This window comes from Vespa crabro, chromosome 6 (genome assembly GCF_910589235.1).
Source record: "Vespa crabro chromosome 6, iyVesCrab1.2, whole genome shotgun sequence".
NCBI classification, from domain to species: Eukaryota; Metazoa; Arthropoda; class Insecta; order Hymenoptera; family Vespidae; genus Vespa; species Vespa crabro.
In genome coordinates, this window is record NC_060960.1 from 6,174,742 (window position 1) to 6,194,294 (window position 19,553).

The 19,553-nt window shown below is 29.5% G+C and overlaps 3 protein-coding genes across 5 annotated transcripts; 2 read left to right on the forward strand and 1 right to left on the reverse strand.

The window, feature by feature from the left end:
- Window positions 1-625: 625 nt before the first annotated feature.
- Window positions 626-4,802, reverse strand: LOC124425257 (uncharacterized protein MAL13P1.304-like). Of its 2 annotated transcripts, XM_046965422.1 has the most exons (6): window positions 4,703-4,799; window positions 4,453-4,618; window positions 2,265-4,133; window positions 2,035-2,157; window positions 1,802-1,946; window positions 626-1,724 (listed from the first exon to the last, which is right to left on the reverse strand). In XM_046965422.1, the coding sequence occupies exons 2-6, from the start codon at window positions 4,475-4,477 to the stop codon at window positions 1,628-1,630; spliced, it is 2,259 nt and encodes a 752-aa protein (XP_046821378.1). In that variant the 5' UTR covers window positions 4,478-4,618; window positions 4,703-4,799; the 3' UTR covers window positions 626-1,627. The 2 variants fall into 2 exon arrangements, 1 of the variants encoding a protein (XP_046821378.1); XR_006942455.1 differs by lacking the exon at window positions 626-1,724 and having other exon boundaries at window positions 2,035-2,159; window positions 2,266-4,133; window positions 4,703-4,802.
- A 43-nt stretch (window positions 4,803-4,845) lies between these two features.
- LOC124425256 (putative uncharacterized protein DDB_G0277255) lies at window positions 4,846-15,682 on the forward strand. Of its 2 annotated transcripts, none has more exons than XM_046965420.1 (5): window positions 4,846-5,254; window positions 5,594-6,463; window positions 6,593-6,724; window positions 6,792-12,991; window positions 15,242-15,682. In XM_046965420.1, the coding sequence occupies exons 1-4, from the start codon at window positions 4,903-4,905 to the stop codon at window positions 8,117-8,119; spliced, it is 2,682 nt and encodes an 893-aa protein (XP_046821376.1). In that variant the 5' UTR covers window positions 4,846-4,902; the 3' UTR covers window positions 8,120-12,991; window positions 15,242-15,682. The 2 variants fall into 2 exon arrangements, with proteins under 2 accessions (XP_046821376.1, XP_046821377.1); XM_046965421.1 differs by having other exon boundaries at window positions 6,792-12,600.
- A 397-nt stretch (window positions 15,683-16,079) lies between these two features.
- LOC124424808 (cryptochrome-1-like) lies at window positions 16,080-19,429 on the forward strand. Its single transcript, XM_046964311.1, has 4 exons — window positions 16,080-16,291; window positions 16,576-16,827; window positions 17,158-17,342; window positions 19,185-19,429. The coding sequence occupies exons 1-4, from the start codon at window positions 16,080-16,082 to the stop codon at window positions 19,427-19,429; spliced, it is 894 nt and encodes a 297-aa protein (XP_046820267.1).
- Window positions 19,430-19,553: the final 124 nt, after the last annotated feature.

Genomic DNA, 19,553 nt, shown 5'->3' on the forward strand with positions numbered 1-19,553 from the left:
AAATTATCCAATCAGACTGTTTATATAATTCTGTATATATTAAATATGTTCCAGAGTTCTAAAAATGATTAATGTTATAATTATAATAATTGTGTAATAATTCTAGAAATCTACATACCTCTATACTATCTCCAATTATATGCATCACAATATACGGAAATACATAAGAGAAACAGTTGCTCCAATGAAAAATTAACAAAGTCTGAATAATAAGCCAGATAATTGTTCTTTGAGCATGAGAAGTTCCAAATATCTTATAAATTAATATATAATTCTTTTCACATTATATAAATGAATTTGAAACCATTGTTATTTCATTGATACTTACAATATTAAGTTGTCTAATATATTGATGTAGTGTACCTAATCTTATAATTTTTAATATAGGCAAGATCTCAAGTAAAAGAAATATGTAATTTGAATTAGGACCAGATGGTAATATACGTTGTTTATAAAACCAAGTATAAGGAATAGAGGAAGCAAGGTCTATGAAAAAATATGTTTTTACATAATGCCTTAAACAGAAATCATATTATTAAATATATTTAGAATTTTCTATACCTTAAACATTTTTTTAAAAGTATTTTTAAAAAATTTACCGTATTATTAAACAAGGATTTAGAAATATTTTATGACTATCAATTGATACATATCCAGTTATAAAATTAAGAATTATATCAATTATACAAATAACATATGCAGGATAAACAATTCTTAATAATTCAGGATCTGCGTTTTTAGCTATTCTACGAAATGTTATGATATATGGTAAGATGACAAAAATATAAAGATATGTTATTATCATCAGGAAATCCCAAAAAAATCTGAAAGATTATATGTTGCATAATATAATTATTACATATTTCTTTTTGATAATACCTTAAAATACTATATGGATGTATTATCCACCAATACGATGAACGACCATGCCTTCTTTTTTCAAAAGCTATAGCAGCACGACTACGTAGACAAAAACGTGTCAGCGGATGTTTCGCGGATACCAAGATCAATTTTTGATAACGTCGTTTCCAACGAGCAAAAATATTTGTATTAGGTGGTAACTTTGGCAAATTGCTATCAGAGATTTGCGTTAATTTACAAATATGTACACTTAATTGTCTCTTAAACATTCCTAAATTTATAGGTTCGTTCGTGAATTTTAATTAAATTCGTTATGAGTAAATTAAAACAATAGAAAGTTTAGTCTTATTTTTACTGTTCTCATACAATTACATACAGCAAATGAATAAGTAGAGTATGAATAAGTATAATCAAATTAAAAAATTATCGTGCAAACCGAGATTAGTAAAATTATTAATTATTTGTATATATTCATATAAAGAATATAATACTCTAGAGTCTTTTTAAAACTCCGAAAATAATACTATAACAGTAGAATTTTTTTATAAACTATGATATATTTAAAATAATCTATATTTCATTTTTTTTTCTATTAAAGATCTTAGTTTAGTATATATATTTTTGAATATTGAGCAAACAATGCAAAATAAAATAATCGCCGCGTTACTGTTTACAAAATTATAATAATAAGTATAGTCCAAATTAATTACTTATTCTTTATCTAACAGTAATCTATATTAAGTGATATAAAAGAAAATCTATCGACTTATTCAGACAGTTTACGCATTTTCATTTGAAGTTCAAATCGCCTATTTGTTCTTACACCTTTCAATAGTACTCTATTTTCTTCTCGTTTATCTTTTCTACAAATATATATGTATACAATTAATATTTATTATACATCAAAAAGATGACAATAATTTAAGGATTTATTACTTACTGCCGAATTGTTTGTTGCTTTCTTAAAATAATATTGGCAGCGTCAGCTTTTCTTATTTTAAAACCAAATTTAGTATACCCATCACGTTTTGTGTCTGTTGGTTTCTTTATATCTTTTGTATCTAATTTTGAAACATTGAATGTTTCTGTGAACAATAAAAACATAATTAATTCATACACACTTTAATATATTTTATAATTTTATTAGATAAGTTCAATATTAATGATTGTTACTTAATGCTTCATGTTGCTTTATCAGGCGATTCTTATTATCTACAAGAGATTCCATTTTAGAAAACAGTTTTTTATGAATTTCTGAAAAATTTGGGATTTTTTTAGCACTACGTATTTTGACATCTGCAATTAAATATATTTTAATTATTGCATCTATATATAGAATAAGATATAACTTTAAATATTCAAATACATTGTATATAAATTTAATTGTTTTTTAGATGTTTTACCTTTTTTTTCTTCATTTCCAATATTTTTTGTTTTGTTTAATGTAGAAGAAAGTGTCTTGTCCATTTTTCTGCTATTGTTATAAAGTGTTCTATTAATATTAGACGTAGACCTAGACCTTCTCTTAAATTCAGAGTCTGATTTGCTTTTATTTGCAAAATCATTGGACATAGAACTTGATCTTTTGTGAGAAATATGTCTTATAACTGGAGTTTTTCTAATTGTTAGATTACTGATATGTTTTGTTTTGGGTAAAGAAATAGTTAGTTCAGTATTCTTAGTTTCTAATACTGTTGTCTGTGATTTATTAATATTCTGAGATTCTGAACCAGCAAAACGAACTTTACATGCTCTTTTTATATCTCTTTTATCATTGGTATCTATTTCTACTGCTTTACGTTTTCTACATTGTTGTTGTAAGTGTGGAGTTTTTGGTTCAAGAAGCTCGTATGTCTCATTTGCTATATTTGTTTCCTTATCATTAATATTTATATTGTTATTTTTGCTATTGTTATATGATCTATTTATTTTATTGGTAGAATTTAGACAAATAGAATTTTTATGCATTTTGTTATCAATAACAGGACTACTTGTTGCTTTTGGTGATAAATAAAGTATATCCTCATTTAAATGCGATTTACGTTTTATTTGTGGGCTTGATGTTAAATTTAAAGGAAATATATTATTTAATACTTTATTGTTCCTTGATAATATATTTAATGAAATTGAATTTTTTGGAGAATCTGAATCTTTAAATAATTCTTTCTGCACGTTCTTTACATCAAATGTGCTATTCATTGGATATTGATTATTCTGAGACTTCACTAATAGGCTTAAGTTATCCAGTAATGGAATTTTTTCAAGTATCACCATTGGCTTTTTTGATATTATTTCTTTATAGTAAGCTGATAGATTATTTACATTTGTCAAATTTAGTTCTAAGTCACTTGCTTTACTTGACAATGACTTACGATTCATATTACCTCTTTTGGATCTATTAAAAACTTTTGTTGACATATCCTTATTTGGAGATTTTTTCACTGTTGTTACAGTGAACCTTTTACCTTTTTCATTAGATAACTTCATCTTCAATGATTTACGTTTTGATTTTGTGCTTGGTGATCTTAATACAATTTTTGGAGATTTTGATAATCTCGATAAATTTTCAGTAGATGTATAACTTGTGTTTAACTTGTTTAGTTTTACTTTAATATTATTCATTGAAACATTGTTTAACATACTGTTATTCAAACTCTTTCTGCTTCGTAAAGATATTTCAGAATTATTAAATTTAGTTGTGGAATTAACAGAAAGCATGAGCTTTCTAGGTGTTTTTGATATTCCAAGAGGAACTTCAGAATGTGTTTTTGGAGAAGTTAAATGCAAAGGTGATTTTCTTGGTGTCTTGGTTGTTCTTTGGGGTGTTAAAGTTACCGAAATAGGGCTACTTTTAGGAGTGATAGTTTCATTGAGTGATATGTTACATATGTTTTTCAGTTCATTATTTATGTTCAAATCGATAAATGAATCATTAATTAGTTCACATGATATGTTATCAATATTACTTTCAGTATCAATGTACATAATACCTTTATTTGCCTTTGGCACAGGATTTTTTATCATTATAGATTTATTAGGACTATTATTTTTTTTTGATTTTTCCGACTGTATATTCCTCTTTGAAAATTTTATATTCAAAGATTTTTCATTTTTTAATTGTTTATCTTTTACAATCGAAAGATTGGTCTTATTTTTCTTTTGATTTTCTACATTCTCCTCAGCACGTTGTAAAGAATTTGAATTCCTATTTATCAAATTACGTGCTTTTGATTTTTTTCTTGTGATAATAACAGATGTATCTATTACACGGCCTACAAATGAAAAATACAATGTTATAATATGAAAAATATTTTTAAAATAAAATAACTTTATAATTATTAAAATTTATTTGTAACAATAAATGTATAATTAAAAATGGCATAATATTGTAAAAAAATTTAATTATTCAACGATATAACATTTCCGAAGATAAATTTTAATATCTTTTTTCTTCATATGTTCTTAATTATAAGTTTATCTTTATCAAAATAACCGCCATATTTATATTATAGGACATGTATTGTATGACTGATGTATTATATGACTAATTTTACTAAAACATTAAAAGGTAACTTTGTATTTATATCTTACATTTTCTTAATTTTCTCGGAGACATAATAGCTTTAACACTATCTCTTGTTAGATTCACTATTTAGTAGCACTCTGAATAGGTAGTCAAATTCGTATCACTTGAATTGTATCATGTAGTGATAGACTAAACCTTGAATAGTACCGAAAGGCACAAGGATTCGATTAACTGAAATTGCAGATGGCGTTAATATCTTTATCAAGTATTTAATAATCAAAAATTTTAATAAAAATAAACCGTTATAATTCTTACCTAATACTTTTGAATAGCAAATATTAGCCAATTGATGCCGAATAAAACGCTAAAAGAATTTGCGCCCAATTGTTCTAGTTCATTTTTTTTCAACAAGATGGTGTTCTATAGAAACATTAATGCCATCTATGATTTTAGTACGATATAATTGAAACTTGCTTTCCTGTCCGAGTTTGACCCCCCTGTAAGAACATGAAAAGATGGCGACATATTTAAAACGAACGTCAAAATTATTTGATATTTCATTGTTGCGGTCTTCCGCAGATGTGAATTTAAGAGATTTAATGTGTCCCGTGTGCCGCGGTATATTAATCGAGCCAGTGACACTTCCTTGTACACATAACCTCTGTTTACGGTGCTTGAAAGGAACCTTTGAACATAACAGCCTGAGTTGTCCTCTTTGCAGAGTTCGTGTAGGTTCTTGGCTTCGTACAGCTACCAAGTCTGAAACATTGGTCAATAACGCACTTTGGGAACTCATCAGGACTAAATTTCCCAAAGAGGTTGAAGACAAATATAACGGAGACGACGGAGAAATTGAATTGGACGCTGGTGGGTGACATCGCCTAACAATAAACAAACATAACATAACCCCAATTTCATTAAAGCGCACACACACATATATACATACATATATATATATATATATACACACATATACTATACACACACATGCGTATGTGTATGAGCATTATTGATATTATTTCGTCTATAAAATTATTTTTTAATGTTTATTTGTAGAATTTCTTTGTTTTGTGTCATGGTATCCCTATTGGAGTATTAGCACTTTGTATATATCTGAATTAATACATTTACTATTGTTTACTACGTTGATACGTGTTTCTTATATAGATTTAAATAAGTGTAGAGAAAAATTTATTTTTTCCATAGGATTATCAACCAGGAATAAAATACTTAGTGCTGCTGGAGAGATTCGAAGAGAATATGAAGCACAACTTCAAATGGCTGAAGAAGAAATGCGACGTCAAAGAAAGAACGAAGAAATTGCTAGCCAGGCATTAATAAGAAAAATTCAAGTTGAAGAACAGCAGCAACAATTTGTGCAGATAGCACGAGATCAATTATTAGCTCAAAATTTAGCAAAAAAACAATTAGCAGAGAAACAAAAAGAGGTGACAATGTACCAAAATGAATGCGCAACTTCGTCAATGTCAAATTGTTCAGTTGATATATCTAAGATTGATACTAAATCAATGCCATTACTTAATACAGAAATTTTTAAATTTGATGGGCCAAATTTGGAAACAAGAAAAATGAATCTTTCAGAATTAAAAAATGGTTCTGAATTAAGACGTTCTAATATTGCTTTGATATCCAAAATTCGTGCAGAAAGATATGCGTCGAGTGCAAAACCAAACACATCAAATGCATATAAAGATTCTACTGCTAAGTTTTGTTGTCAAAAGTCAATGCCTGTTTATAACACAATTGCAAGAACTTTAAAACATCAAGTGGTAACTAAATTTACTCAGCCTGGAACTTCAAATTATACTTTGGAACCAGGATGTTCCACTTCTAAAATTTATGGTATGCAGAGCAAAGAAGAATTACGTGTACCCAGTGATGTTTTAAGTAGTAAAAAGAAAAGTTTAGGTGTAGAAGTTTGCATGACCTCAGGAAATGGCGATGAAAGAATTGGTAGTGCTGAAAGTGCAGGTAGTCATGATAGTATCAATCAAGAAATTCATCACTTTAAACCTATTAAGGCAATGCCGCGAACACCTTTCAAAATGTCCATAGGTACATACGCTTTTCATAACATTTTATTTGTTTGTGAATATGGAATATTTGTTGATATAGATATAATTTTGATTAGATATAATTTCTTGATATAATTTTTTCATGATATTTTTATAATTATATATACAGATGGAAAACAAATTGAACCAAAATTGGTTAGGGTAATACCTGTTTTGAAGAGAATATCTAATGCTTTACCAAAGGCTCCGTCTCCAACTCATTTAAAGAGAATTATTGGATGTTCATGGAGTGCTTTTAAAGGTTTGTATTTAAAACAAACTTGATTAAAAAATAACCACAATTAATGTGCTGATATTATGTTATATAGGTAAAATTAGACAAGATATGAAAATAAAGGAGAATGTGTGTGAAACTAGAGAGAGAATAGATGAAGTTCAACAAAATCCATCAACTTCTCTTACCCAACAAGCTAATGTTACTGTTAATAAATCATCAAAGTCTCAGATACATGATGCTATACGCAGACTTGATTTGGTTCCTGAACTATCATTTGATAGTAATAAGAATTACGCAAAGAATATAAATAGAACAATTAATGGTACTAAAGTAAGCAAAAAACTAATCTTAGACGAGCATGTAACTTCAGGGAAAGTTCAAAAAACTTGGAGATCACAAATAAAGAACGGTATGATGGGAAAAAGTAAGAGACAAAAGAATATATGGTCAAATAGAAAAGATGTCGAGTTTACATTAGATAAAGAAGAAGTGAATGATAATGTAACAAATTCTGACCCCTCATTTAACAATGCTAAGGAACGCTTAGAATGTAATGAAGATTTAGAATGTAATGAACAGAAAGAAGATAGTAGGGATAATGTAGCTGTAGAAAACATTGCAGAAAGAATTAAAAAGAGGAAAGTAAATATTAAAAGAAAGAATTCACAAGTTGAACAAGATAAAATACTTGAAGCAGACAGTGGCGATGAGAGGAAACCTACGAATAAAAGAGGTATAAGGAAAAGAGCTTTATCTAGGAAAGGTAATAATCAAACGTCAACAAGTGAACGATCTGCAGTTACTGTACAGAAAAGGATAAAGTTAAATTGTTCGCACAAGCCTACATTAAGGAACAAAAGTGAAAACATAAAAAATGATGTAGATAGTCTCAATACAAGTTGCAAAACAATTATTCATGGATTAAGAAAGTCAAGTCGGAATATCAAAACAGTAGTTAATAATTCTTCCAAAAAATATGATCAAGATGTTTTAAATAAAGAAAATCCAAACAACAATAAACATAATTATGATCGATTGAATTCGTGTCTCGTATCACAAGGAACTATATCAAATAATACCAATAGTGCTACAATAATCAATGAGAATGTTCTATCAAACGAAGAAGTAATTAAAGAACAAGAAAGAATAGAAAGATTGGTTCTTCAAGAGAAAGAAGATTTTGAATTGGCTCAAAGATTACAAACTAAGTTTGATGAAATGGAACGAATAGCTGGACGTACACGGCGGTCTAGAAAAGCGATTGAAAGTGGAGATATTTCCTTAGATTTATACAAAATAGAAGTAGGAAGGACTGTGCATAAAGTAGCTAGTACACATACTGCCAAACGATCAACTCTTAATCAAACTGTAAGCAGTGAAACTAAACAACGTGGTAGGCCTCGGAAGAGTGTGAAATAAATAAGAAAAGTTGTTACTGCATTTCAACTAAGAACCCTCCAAGACGGATGTTCCTATAAAATATAAAATACAACTTCAATTTCTTTTTCTACAATATATATTCTAAGTATTTTGAAGAAAATACTTGCACGATATAATATGCGTACCTGGATATATTATGACAACTGTAAATGAAGGATCAGAGAACTTAAATGAAATTTTAAGAGAATAAATATAGTCATTGACATATATATTTCATTGAAGATTGACAAACTTGGATTTGATCAAAAGTTTGTTTTCATGATTTTTATGGATTACTAATTATTTAAAGATCTTATTGTTTATAAGTAATTTTATGTTAATATAAAATTATTCGCGCAAAAATCAAAATGAGAAATGGCAGTAGGTGTTTCAATATTGTAGAATTTAAAGCAATACGGATGCTTGCATAAAAGAAAAAGCAGAGATATTAAGATTCTTCAAAGAAAGAAAAAAGATTTCCCTATTAACTTTCATCCTTCTTGTATATTCATCTTCGCTACAAAATCGATTCTTTCTCGGCGTTGAAAGTGCCAAATACGTGACGGATATAAACACAGCTGATAATGTTGACGACATACCGAGAAAAGGACGATAATGATTATTGAAGTAAAAAGGGAAGGGGGACCTTAATGAGATCACAGATCTCTGCTGAAAAGATATCACATACTTTTTAGTAATTTGTTTCAATATGATATAATATTTCTTTACTTTTCTTAAATAGTTAATGATTCATATAAATCTATTTCAATGACTTATAGAATACACATCAACCAGTATTTCAATATTAACTGATTACCTGCCTTTATATTTTTTGAATATCGAAGATATTGTAATATTTATTAACATCTTAAGGAAACAAAATGCTTCCAGAAGTTAGAAGTTCAGTTCGTTTGACTGTTAAATACACAAATTACCTTTTTAAATGCAGCATCATTACAAGCTCACATGCCATTGTACATACGAATTTTACTACGTACTATGTATATATTAATTGGCAGCAATTTCAAAAAAAAAAAAAAGAAAAAAAAAGAAAAAAAAAGAAAAAAAAAACAGAAAAAAAGAAAAAAAGGAAAAAAAAAGAAGAATATAGGTATTCATTTAAATAACATTAGATAGATAAATATGTGTTTAGATCATATTTATGCTGCAAATGCCTACTGTCAGCTCTGACGGCCTTAATTATGATACTGCTATTATTGTAAATATATTAAGATTAGGATTATATATGCTGAAAAAAAGAAATCATAATGAATATGAAAGTTACTAAAAAGAGGAAATATTTTGCTCTATATGACAAATTCTAAATGTTTCTAAATGAAATTAGCTGAACAATTATATTAGCAAAGATTAAGCGACAGTTCCTTTGATAGAATTTCATTATTAGTGATCCTTATCTTTTTATAGATCACTTATACAGATAATATCATATTGTGGGTTAAGAATTGGCAATTAGCTTTCATTTATTGTGATAGTTACAGTATTTTTCACCTTCACAGTTTTGGTTTCTTTATTTAGTAAGATTAACATAATAGTTCGTGAAGTCTTCATTAATATTATTGATGGTAAAGATCAATATTATTAGTGTCATAACATTTTATGATACTTTTCTAATAATTAGTACTCTTATATTTTAGGCTATAATAATACGCATAAATAAGTTCGGTTAAAAATGTAAACACGTTTTAATTCTAAGTGAATATAACCGAATTTATTTATATTATGACCCAATATGTACAAGGCAATATTTTTTTTCTTCTATGTCAGAGCTTTCTAACTATTGTAGTATTGTATAAAAACAAATGCTCATAGTATTTCATATGTAAGTAAAATTTCTTGAACGTATATATATCCATATATATAATATATGGAAATTTATCAGATGGTCCTATGGCATAAAGAAATAATCAGCTCTTTCTTGCGTTACACAGCTTTAATAAAAAAAAAAAAAAAAAAAATCTAAATAGTTTATAAATGTTCAAAACGTTCGCTTTTTTTTTTTCTTCTTTTTTTTTTCTAAAACCGTTAGATAATTTATTTTTTCTTAAATTTTCGTATTTTGAGTTACTATAATTATAAATGATGAGCGGTTAATAATATCGCATTCCAAAATTATGTCAATGTAATGTGACATTTGGAAGTAAAAGATAGTCATAGATTATATAAAGTTATTTTATATATATATCAAATGTAAAAGCTAAAAAAAATACTGACGCGATACACCATAGTCATAAAATTTTGTTCCAAATACATGTAGACGACGCTAATGCTCAGAGATTATTATTATTATTATTTAAACAATTCAAGGTCGTCGATATATATATATATATATATATATATATATATAATTTTCTTTCTCCATACATACATATGTATGTCACACATGATCAGTTTATTGGCATGTATTCATGCTCCTGTATGTGTGTGTATATACATATGTTTATATGCATATACATATATGTGAATACAATCTAATAATAAATCGAAACGAATCGTGTACAATAAAATTTTTGTGAGGTTGTTAAATAACACTAGAAGAGACAATTAAAACGATGTAGGTAGTAGGACTTGTTGATAATCGCACTATAAACTATAATAAATAAATATATATATATATATATATATATATATATATATATATATATATATAATAAAAATGATAAACACGTGCATGGAATTTAAAAAAAATTATAAGATATACGAATGTATAGAAAAAAATATTTAGTTATAGGCAAACGCTAAAAGATATTGTCAGTATGTAACGTGTTAATAAAAACAATATTATAGGTCGAAACGAGAAATAATCATAATTTTAATTAAGAAAGATTGCATAAATGTGTAAGAACACATGCATATTATGGATTTTTAGAGAGTCAATTTTATATGCTGATATGTAATGTGTGACAGAGAATGTAAAAGGAAGAAACCAAGAAAAGAGAAAAAAAAAGATGAAAAGCGATATTTGAAAACATAGGGTTATCATCCTGTTTTCCTTGGTGCATTTTATATATGGAAACGAATAATAAATAGTTGTAACTACTTCGAAGATAGTGATTATTTCCGTATTACTACTTTATGCATTTATGATTGAAAAATGAGCTTTTATATATACATACCTAAATTTGTATATTTAACAAAGAGCGAAATATTTTGCAGATAATATTTGTACATGACGTATACTTTTTCGAGCTTTCCACATATAAATAAACCTATTTTCCGTTTGGAATAAATCCGGTAAAAAAATATAACAATAGCATTTTGTATTCAACATAACAACACATTTATGTGTAACGCTCCTTTTAATAGTTTTATTTATAATTTCGTAGATATACAGTTAATTCGTTCAGTCATTTATAATAATTACATTGTATGTAGTATCTTTTGCAGCAATCAATATTGCACATTGATTCGGTAAATATTAAGTTCGGTCGATAAAACAGGATCAAATGAAAATATTATTATTATTATTATTATTATTATTATTATTATTATTATTATTGTTGTTGTTAGAAGATTTATTTCATATTTTTAATATGTAGATATATAAATAAAAAATTTTCTGTAATTATCTCTTTGACGAAATCAGCTCTATTTTTTTCTATTCTGTGCTTTTAAGCAGCCATAAAAGGCAGCTGAATAAAACGCAATAAAGTATTCCGATCGAGCGTGAACATTCGCAACTAGTAATATCCCTTTCACGTGATTTTTTTTTTCTTTGCTATTGTAAATACGTTTAGAAAAACAAATTTAATGCGATATAAGCAACTATAAATTGTCAATTCTATCAATTAGCAATAAAAAAAAAAATATATATATATACATAAACATACATACGTATATATCTTATCTAGCATAAAATTCATCAATGACCTGTTTGTAGAATTCTACATACGCAAAATGAAACGTGTCATAACGTCGATCATAATCGATGATATAACAAGTGTCGCCGTTTTCATAATCGAGGTCCAATCAACGAGAGAAGAAAAGGTTTTCTTGATAAAAAAAAATAAAAAACATAAAAAAAAGAAGAAAAACTGATCAGTTTGTAAAAAAAAAAAAAAGTGCAAATTTGAAGAAAAAATAAATGGGATGGAAAAGAAGGAATAGCGCGTGTACGATCTTGATTGGTAATAATAATTATTGGAATTTACAAAAAGAATTAAAAGTGCAAACGAAGAAGGAAGCTAAGAGAACTAGTGGTGAGGAGAGGAGAGAAGAGGAAAGGAAAAGAGAAGAGAAGAGAATAGTGCTCAATCGGTGAAACGAAGTAAAAAAGAGAGAGGCGAGAATGAACGATCGCGACGACCATGGTGGCTGCAATGTGACCGGTGTACCACGTGACCGATAGAACCAATCGGTTCTTAGGTAGAACTGGCGGTCACGTTGCGTTCGGCGTGGCAAAAGCTTTCCCCTTTCCTCTGCACGCTGTCTCCCTTATCCTGCTTGCAAGCAGCAAGTCCTAGGTGAGAACCATAAGCACGACTCTCGACGAATACAACAGTCCAATTTTCTTCTTTTCTCGGAAATCATTGTGCATTTATTATTACCTCTTTACGATCATGTGTTCGTTACCATTCTCGAGCGCGTAGACAGAAGAGATTGTCATACGAAGAGCATAGATATAGATATCGTTGAAGTGTATTTTAATTATCATTTTATTAACCGCGTTATTGTGCATTATTTGTGTAGTGTTAATGCAAATTGCATTAAAGAAATTATTAATTCGTCGGAAATTAATGTTGGCAACGATAACAGAATTACGATTTATTCGTGACGACGTCAGATTTATGTTTTCTGTCGTATGACGGGAGAAAGACAAAGAGAAAGGATTGTTAGAATTTCGCGCCTCTTTCAGTAAGTTTATTTACGTTATTTCTTCTTTTAATTCGTTTTTCTTTTTATTTCGATTTAATCTTACAACTTGGAAATAATTATTTTCTTGAACGTTGAAAAATGAATTTGCTATATGTGCGTGCTCCTTGTATATGACATATCTATACATGTATATACACACGACACGTAACATACAATATATATATACTTGCGTATATTGGATTCGTTGCTGTCATGCAAGATAAAGCGCGCGATAGGTTACATTTAGAGGGCGTTGTTTTATTCGGTCGGTAATAAAGATGACTGCAATTGATTATAGGAATGTGTCATCTTGTTGACTTTTATTTTGTTTTCTTTTTCTTAAAGTCGCAGTAAGAATAAACGCCAAGACTCTCATATGTCTCATTTATTAAGTTTCCTGTGCAACATATTCGAAAACATTTATTGAAAAATTCTTATAGGAAGTGTTACGATCTGTCTGTCATATGCTCCTATAAGTATATGTAATTTACACTCGAATGTTTTTTTTTTTGCCTAATTCTACATCTAACTGATATGTTCGTCATTTCAACTACTATTTTGTCGTTCTGCATTAATTTATATGCAACATATAGACATAATATAATGAATGTGTTTACGTTACTAACATACTAACTTCGAAATATATTATAAAATCTATATATATATATATTTTTTTTTTTTTAATATTATAATAAAAATATTTTTAATATTATAATAAAAAAAATGAAAAGAAATAAAATTCTCGCGAAAATTCATGTCTTATCGATTTCTGTTTTATCGATCGAATATCAATGATCCATTGAGTATCGATCAAAGTTGCATAATAACTGTCTGCAAAAAAAAAAAAAGAACGATTATGTCATTGGGTCAGCGCGTTGTTTTTAAGCTAAATGAAACGACGTAATGCCATTCGTTTTCCGTGTTTCTAGTAATTAAAGTTAAAACCATAGTGAGGCAATTTAATTCGTGGATGTTGAAAGTGTTTGCTTTCTTTGACTTATTCTTTCTGTAAGAAATTAAGAGAAGATTAGGAAAAGGAAGAATTATTTCAATATAAAAGTACTATTTTAATGAACGATCAGGTGAAACAAGATGTTCATCAATCGATAAAGAAAATATTCTACATTCTTATTGATCGAAAAAAGTTCTATTTCGAATTAATTTTATAAAATCTTCTTCTTTTTTTTTTGTTTTTCTTTTTTTTAACTTTAAAGAAAAGTTAAAAAAAGATGATCAAAAAAATTGATCGAAGATCTTCAAACATATATTAGGATGAATTAATTGAGATCGATAAATAGAGAAATAACATCTATATCCATATGTTTAATTCTTATTTGGAAATAAGAGAAAAAGGAAAATAAAACTAATAAAGAACACGATGATTGAAAGAGTGTCACTGTATAACATATAATTAGTTCTACAAAGGCTTGACACTGGAAATAATATTTGTTCAATCACGTAACGTCGTCTATATTCGGGTTGAATGAGAGGTAGCATCGATCGTTACGTAGATGTAGTTCGTGACTAATCTACGTGTCGATAAAGGTGAACAAAAATAAAAGAAGATGACATAAAAATGTTCGCGAGCGTTAACCTTGTTTTTTTTTCTTTTCCTTTTCTTAAGAAGATGTCGTCTCATCGAGTCGTGATGTCTCAATAAATATTTTTATTTGTTATTTATGATAAAAGAAAAGATAAAGAGATGATAAAATGATTTTCTTTTTCATTTGTTTTTTTTTTTTTTTTATATGTTCTTATGGGACTGCATTTTAATCGAAATATAAAAATGCAATTTCAATCTTTCCGATTCGTCTAGTCTCACTCCCTCTCTCTGTCTGTCTCTCTTCCTCCTTTTCATCCCCCTCCCCCTCTTTCTAATCCTGTAATTTCTACAGCTTATTTTAATCAGCCATTTTAATCAGCTTCCCCCAAAACCTTCTTTAGAGCGAATCCAGCTTAAATATATTTCAACGTCGTTCCTTGTACAAGATATTAGTCATATGAGTTTATTCTCGTGCGTATCTCACAAAATATGGGAAAAAAAAAAACAAAACAAAAAATTAATCAGATGAATTTTAATTGAAAATGATAATGAAAGAGACTTTCATTTCTAATTTTTTCTTTCTTTCCTTCTTTCTTTCTTTTTATCCTTTCTTTCCTTCTTTCTTTCTTTTTATCCTTTCTTCTTTTTTTTTTTATTTTATGTTAACGAGGACACCGCTAATTCTTTTCTTTTTTTTTTTTTTTCAGAAAGTGATACCTTCACAAATAGGAAAAGAAGAAGAATCTTGACTTGGAGAAGAGGTTGCGTTAGCATAAAATAATTGCGTAATGCCGCCGGACGATTAGCAATGAGGCTTTCGTTTTACCATTTTCTTTTTATTTCTGGATAGAAAAATGAATTAAGTCTCTGCAAATATACGTTCGGTATTCGTCGAAAGAAAAAGGGAGAGAGAGAGAGAGAGAGAGAGAGAGAGAGAGAGAGAGAGAGAGAGAGAGAGAGAGAGAGAGAGAACAAGTCGAGAGAGTCTTCTTGAAAGTACTTCGAAAAAATCAGGACGACGCGAGGATTCATCGATTTTCTACAAAATGGATGCGATTTGAAGCTAAGAGTAGAGAGATCGAGGAAAAGAAAGAAAGAAAGAAACGATAGAAAGGAAAGAAAGAAAGAAAGAAACGATAGAAAGGAAAGAAAGAAAGAAAGAAACGAAAGAAAGGAAAGAAAGAAAAAATTTAGTAGTAGAAAGGAAAGGGACGAAGTTGAATGAAGAATCGTGGAAATCGAGTACAATACACCATCGTTACGTCGTAAGAGAAATAAAGAGGGAGATAGAAAAGTAGATAGAGATAAAGATAGATAGATCCGGTCGATCGATCGACCTATAAGCTCTGTTAGAATGAGTAGATTACAAGAGTAAAGAGTGGAGAACGGCGATTTCTAACGAATAGTGGTGGTCGTGGTGGTGGTTGTGGTGGTGGTGATAGTGGTGGTGGTGGTGATAGTGGTGGTGGTGGTGGTGGCGACGATTGGAGTGGCGGTGATTTGTAAAAAAGAAAATCTAAGACGAATAAGACGATAAAAAGTAAAATGACGGGTAGTAGGAAAAGCGAATTTGGCGATGGAGTGGCCGTGCAAGGAGATGGTAGGAAACATACGGTTCATTGGTTCCGAAGAGGACTCAGATTGCATGATAATCCGTCCCTAAGAGAAGGACTAGCTGGTGCTTCTACTTTCCGGTGTGTCTTTATTTTGGACCCCTGGTTTGCCGGAAGCACTAACGTTGGTATTAATAAATGGAGGTGAGTTTATAGGCTAAAGGATGAAATCGTTTTAGATTAATGAACATGTTCGATGAATATCTATAAAGTGTTAAATGCGATTACATGCATATAATGAAATAATAATAATAATAATAATAATAATAATAATAATAATAATAATAATAATAATAATAATAATAATAATAATAATAATAATAATATTAATAATGATAATAATAATACTGAGTGATAATTGGATTTTAAAAGTATTCCTATTAACTTGTAATTTCTTTTTCTTTCTCTTATTTTTATGTTTTTATCAGATTTCTCTTGCAATGTCTCGAGGATCTCGACTGTTCCCTAAGGAAATTGAATTCCCGTTTGTTCGTGATACGAGGGCAACCAGCGGATGCCTTACCAAAGCTCTTTAAAGAATGGGGCACGACGAATTTAACGTTCGAAGAGGATCCAGAACCATTTGGACGCGTACGGGACCACAAAATTTCGACGCTTTGTAAGGAGCTCGGTATCTCGGTGGTTCAGAGGGTCTCGCACACTCTTTACAAGTTGGACGAGTAAGTCCGAAACACCTCTTTGCCCGGAACATTCGATTTAAGGCTTAAGTCCCCTAAGTAGGATTTTATTAGAGGATTACATATGATGATCGGTTTACATCTAAATAGAAATATAGATTTAATAATACTTATGGTTATTATCTGTTCTATTGGAAAAGTCTTTTTTAAGATATTTTTTTTTTAAATTATAGTTTTCCTTGCAGTTTCGATGATTTTTTTTTTTTTTTATTTTATCTTTTGATATTATTGAAAGTGAGAGTATAGATAGTTCCACCCAATTGAATATCTTTTCTTTTTCTTTTTTTTTTTTTAAATTATTTTATATTTCAGAATTATAGAAAGAAATGGAGGCAAACCACCCCTAACTTATCATCAGTTTCAAAATGTCGTCGCGAGTATGGATCCTCCAGAAAAGCCTGTATCTACAGTAACATCAGTTTGCATTGGTGATGCCTATACTCCATTGAAGGACGATCATGATGATCATTTTGGTGTACCAACGTTGGAGGAACTTGGTAAGATCAAACAAAAAAAAAGTTAAATAAAAACATTAAATAAATTTGAGAGGACAATCAATCAATTTCGGAAAAATAATGCTCGAGATTGGTTAGAATGAGCGAATAATGATAACAATAATTCTTAGCACTTTTAATCGACTCCTCGAATAATATCGTGTTTCATCCGATATTTAGGTAGGTGTGCATAGGATATACATATGTTGCGCTTACACACATACACACACGCACACACAGAGGAACGAGACGAACACGAGTACAATTGGCCACGTGCACGGAACCGTGAAATACGAGCTGCATTCTCATTCGTCTCCTTTTCTCTCTCTCTCTCTCTCTCTCTCTCTCTCTCTCTCTTTTGCTCTCGCTCTCTCTTTTGCTCTCGCTCTCTCTTGCTCTCCTTGCTTTTTCTTTTTTTTTCTTTTTTTTTTACCTCCATTTTTCGCAAAGGCCGTGTCACAAAACAAACAAGAAAATATTCAACACGTGCCAAGTTTTCGCCCTTAATACGACCTACTTTATATGCTCTCGCTTCTTTTTTTCTTTTACGCGCCTATAAAACCATTCTCTTTTAACTTATTGGGTATGGCACGAGTTTTCTAATCTACGATTTACACGCATACAAACATACACGAGTACTCTTTATCTCTTTCTTTTTTCTCTAACAAGAGTTTTATCATTCGAACTAATTTTCATGTATAGATATCTAGATATTTACATATATATCAACACACACACACATACACACACAATTTCCTCTCATCTCTCTCTTTTATTCGTTTATTCGAGATTTATATAGTGAAGAAATAAGAAATCATTGCTTACGATCATGTTACAATCTAACGTCGAATACTTCTTCGCATTCCTAATAAGATTTCCTATTTATGGCCGACCTTAATCCGTAATCTCCGTGGGATATAACATACATATACGTGACGTCAGCCTTTGACAGAAAAGCGATATTACGGAGAAAGTCTTAACTTATACATAGATATTTCTGCTATACATACATAGATCTATAGGAAGCATACATTCATTCATACATGGTACATGGATGCGTATCGAAACACGGGGACATAGTAGAATGCGAATCTTTTCGTGCAGATTCGAGCACCAAGAAATTCTCTTTTAAATACTCCCATTGTTTCGGAAGCATATATAACATATATATATATATATATATATATATATTTTATATATATATATGTATATATATGAAGTATTATACATATAATGTGTGTATATATGTATGTACACATATGATATATGTACGTACATATTACGACTGACATAAGACAATAGAAGCCATGATCTTAATGTTATCGTCCATACAAATTGCAACAATGCATTTAATCACTTTTCCATTTCATCCTTGTTTACGTCTACTTTATCATATTCCTGAATAATTCTCATAATTGTTATTCATATTCTAAATCATGAATATTTAATTAAATACACGATTAAGTTAAATACAAGATTAAGTTGAAATTCAAGAAGATATTGTCATTATGTCAAGTGGCAGGAAATTTGTGTTTTAAATTAAAAAGGAAAAAAACGGGCAAATTCTTTTTCTTTCTTTCTTTTTTCTTTTTTTCTTTTTTTCTTTTTTTTTCCCCATGCGAAGTTTCAAGTAGGAAAGATTGAAAATTGAAAGGGAAGTCGTTTGGTAAGCAAACGAAACGACTTCTTTCCGATAGAGGACTTTTGAAAGTAAGTGAAGGAGAGACAGAGAGAGAGAGTGTGTGTAAGAGAGAGAGAAAGAGAGAGAGAGAGAGAGAAAGAGAGAGAGAGAGAGAGAAAGAGAAAGAGACCTAGTTTGTTTCTTAACAGGCTTCGACACAGAAGGGCTTCTGCCACCTATATGGGTCGGTGGTGAGAGCGAGGCCTTGGCACGATTGGAACGTCATCTCGAGAGGAAGGCCTGGGTAGCGAGTTTCGGCAGGCCAAAGATGACGCCGCAATCACTACTGCCGAGTCAGACAGGCCTATCACCTTACTTACGCTTTGGCTGTCTCAGCACGAGACTTTTCTACTATCAGCTTACTGATTTGTACAAAAAGGTACAAACGGCATCGTCAATACTTTTATAATTTCATTTCCATGTATATATCTTTATGATCATTTGAGAGATAATTTCATTATTCATTATTTATAATAAAATTATCAAAAGTAACGTTAATTTCGAATTGTATTATTATTAAAATTGTATGTCAC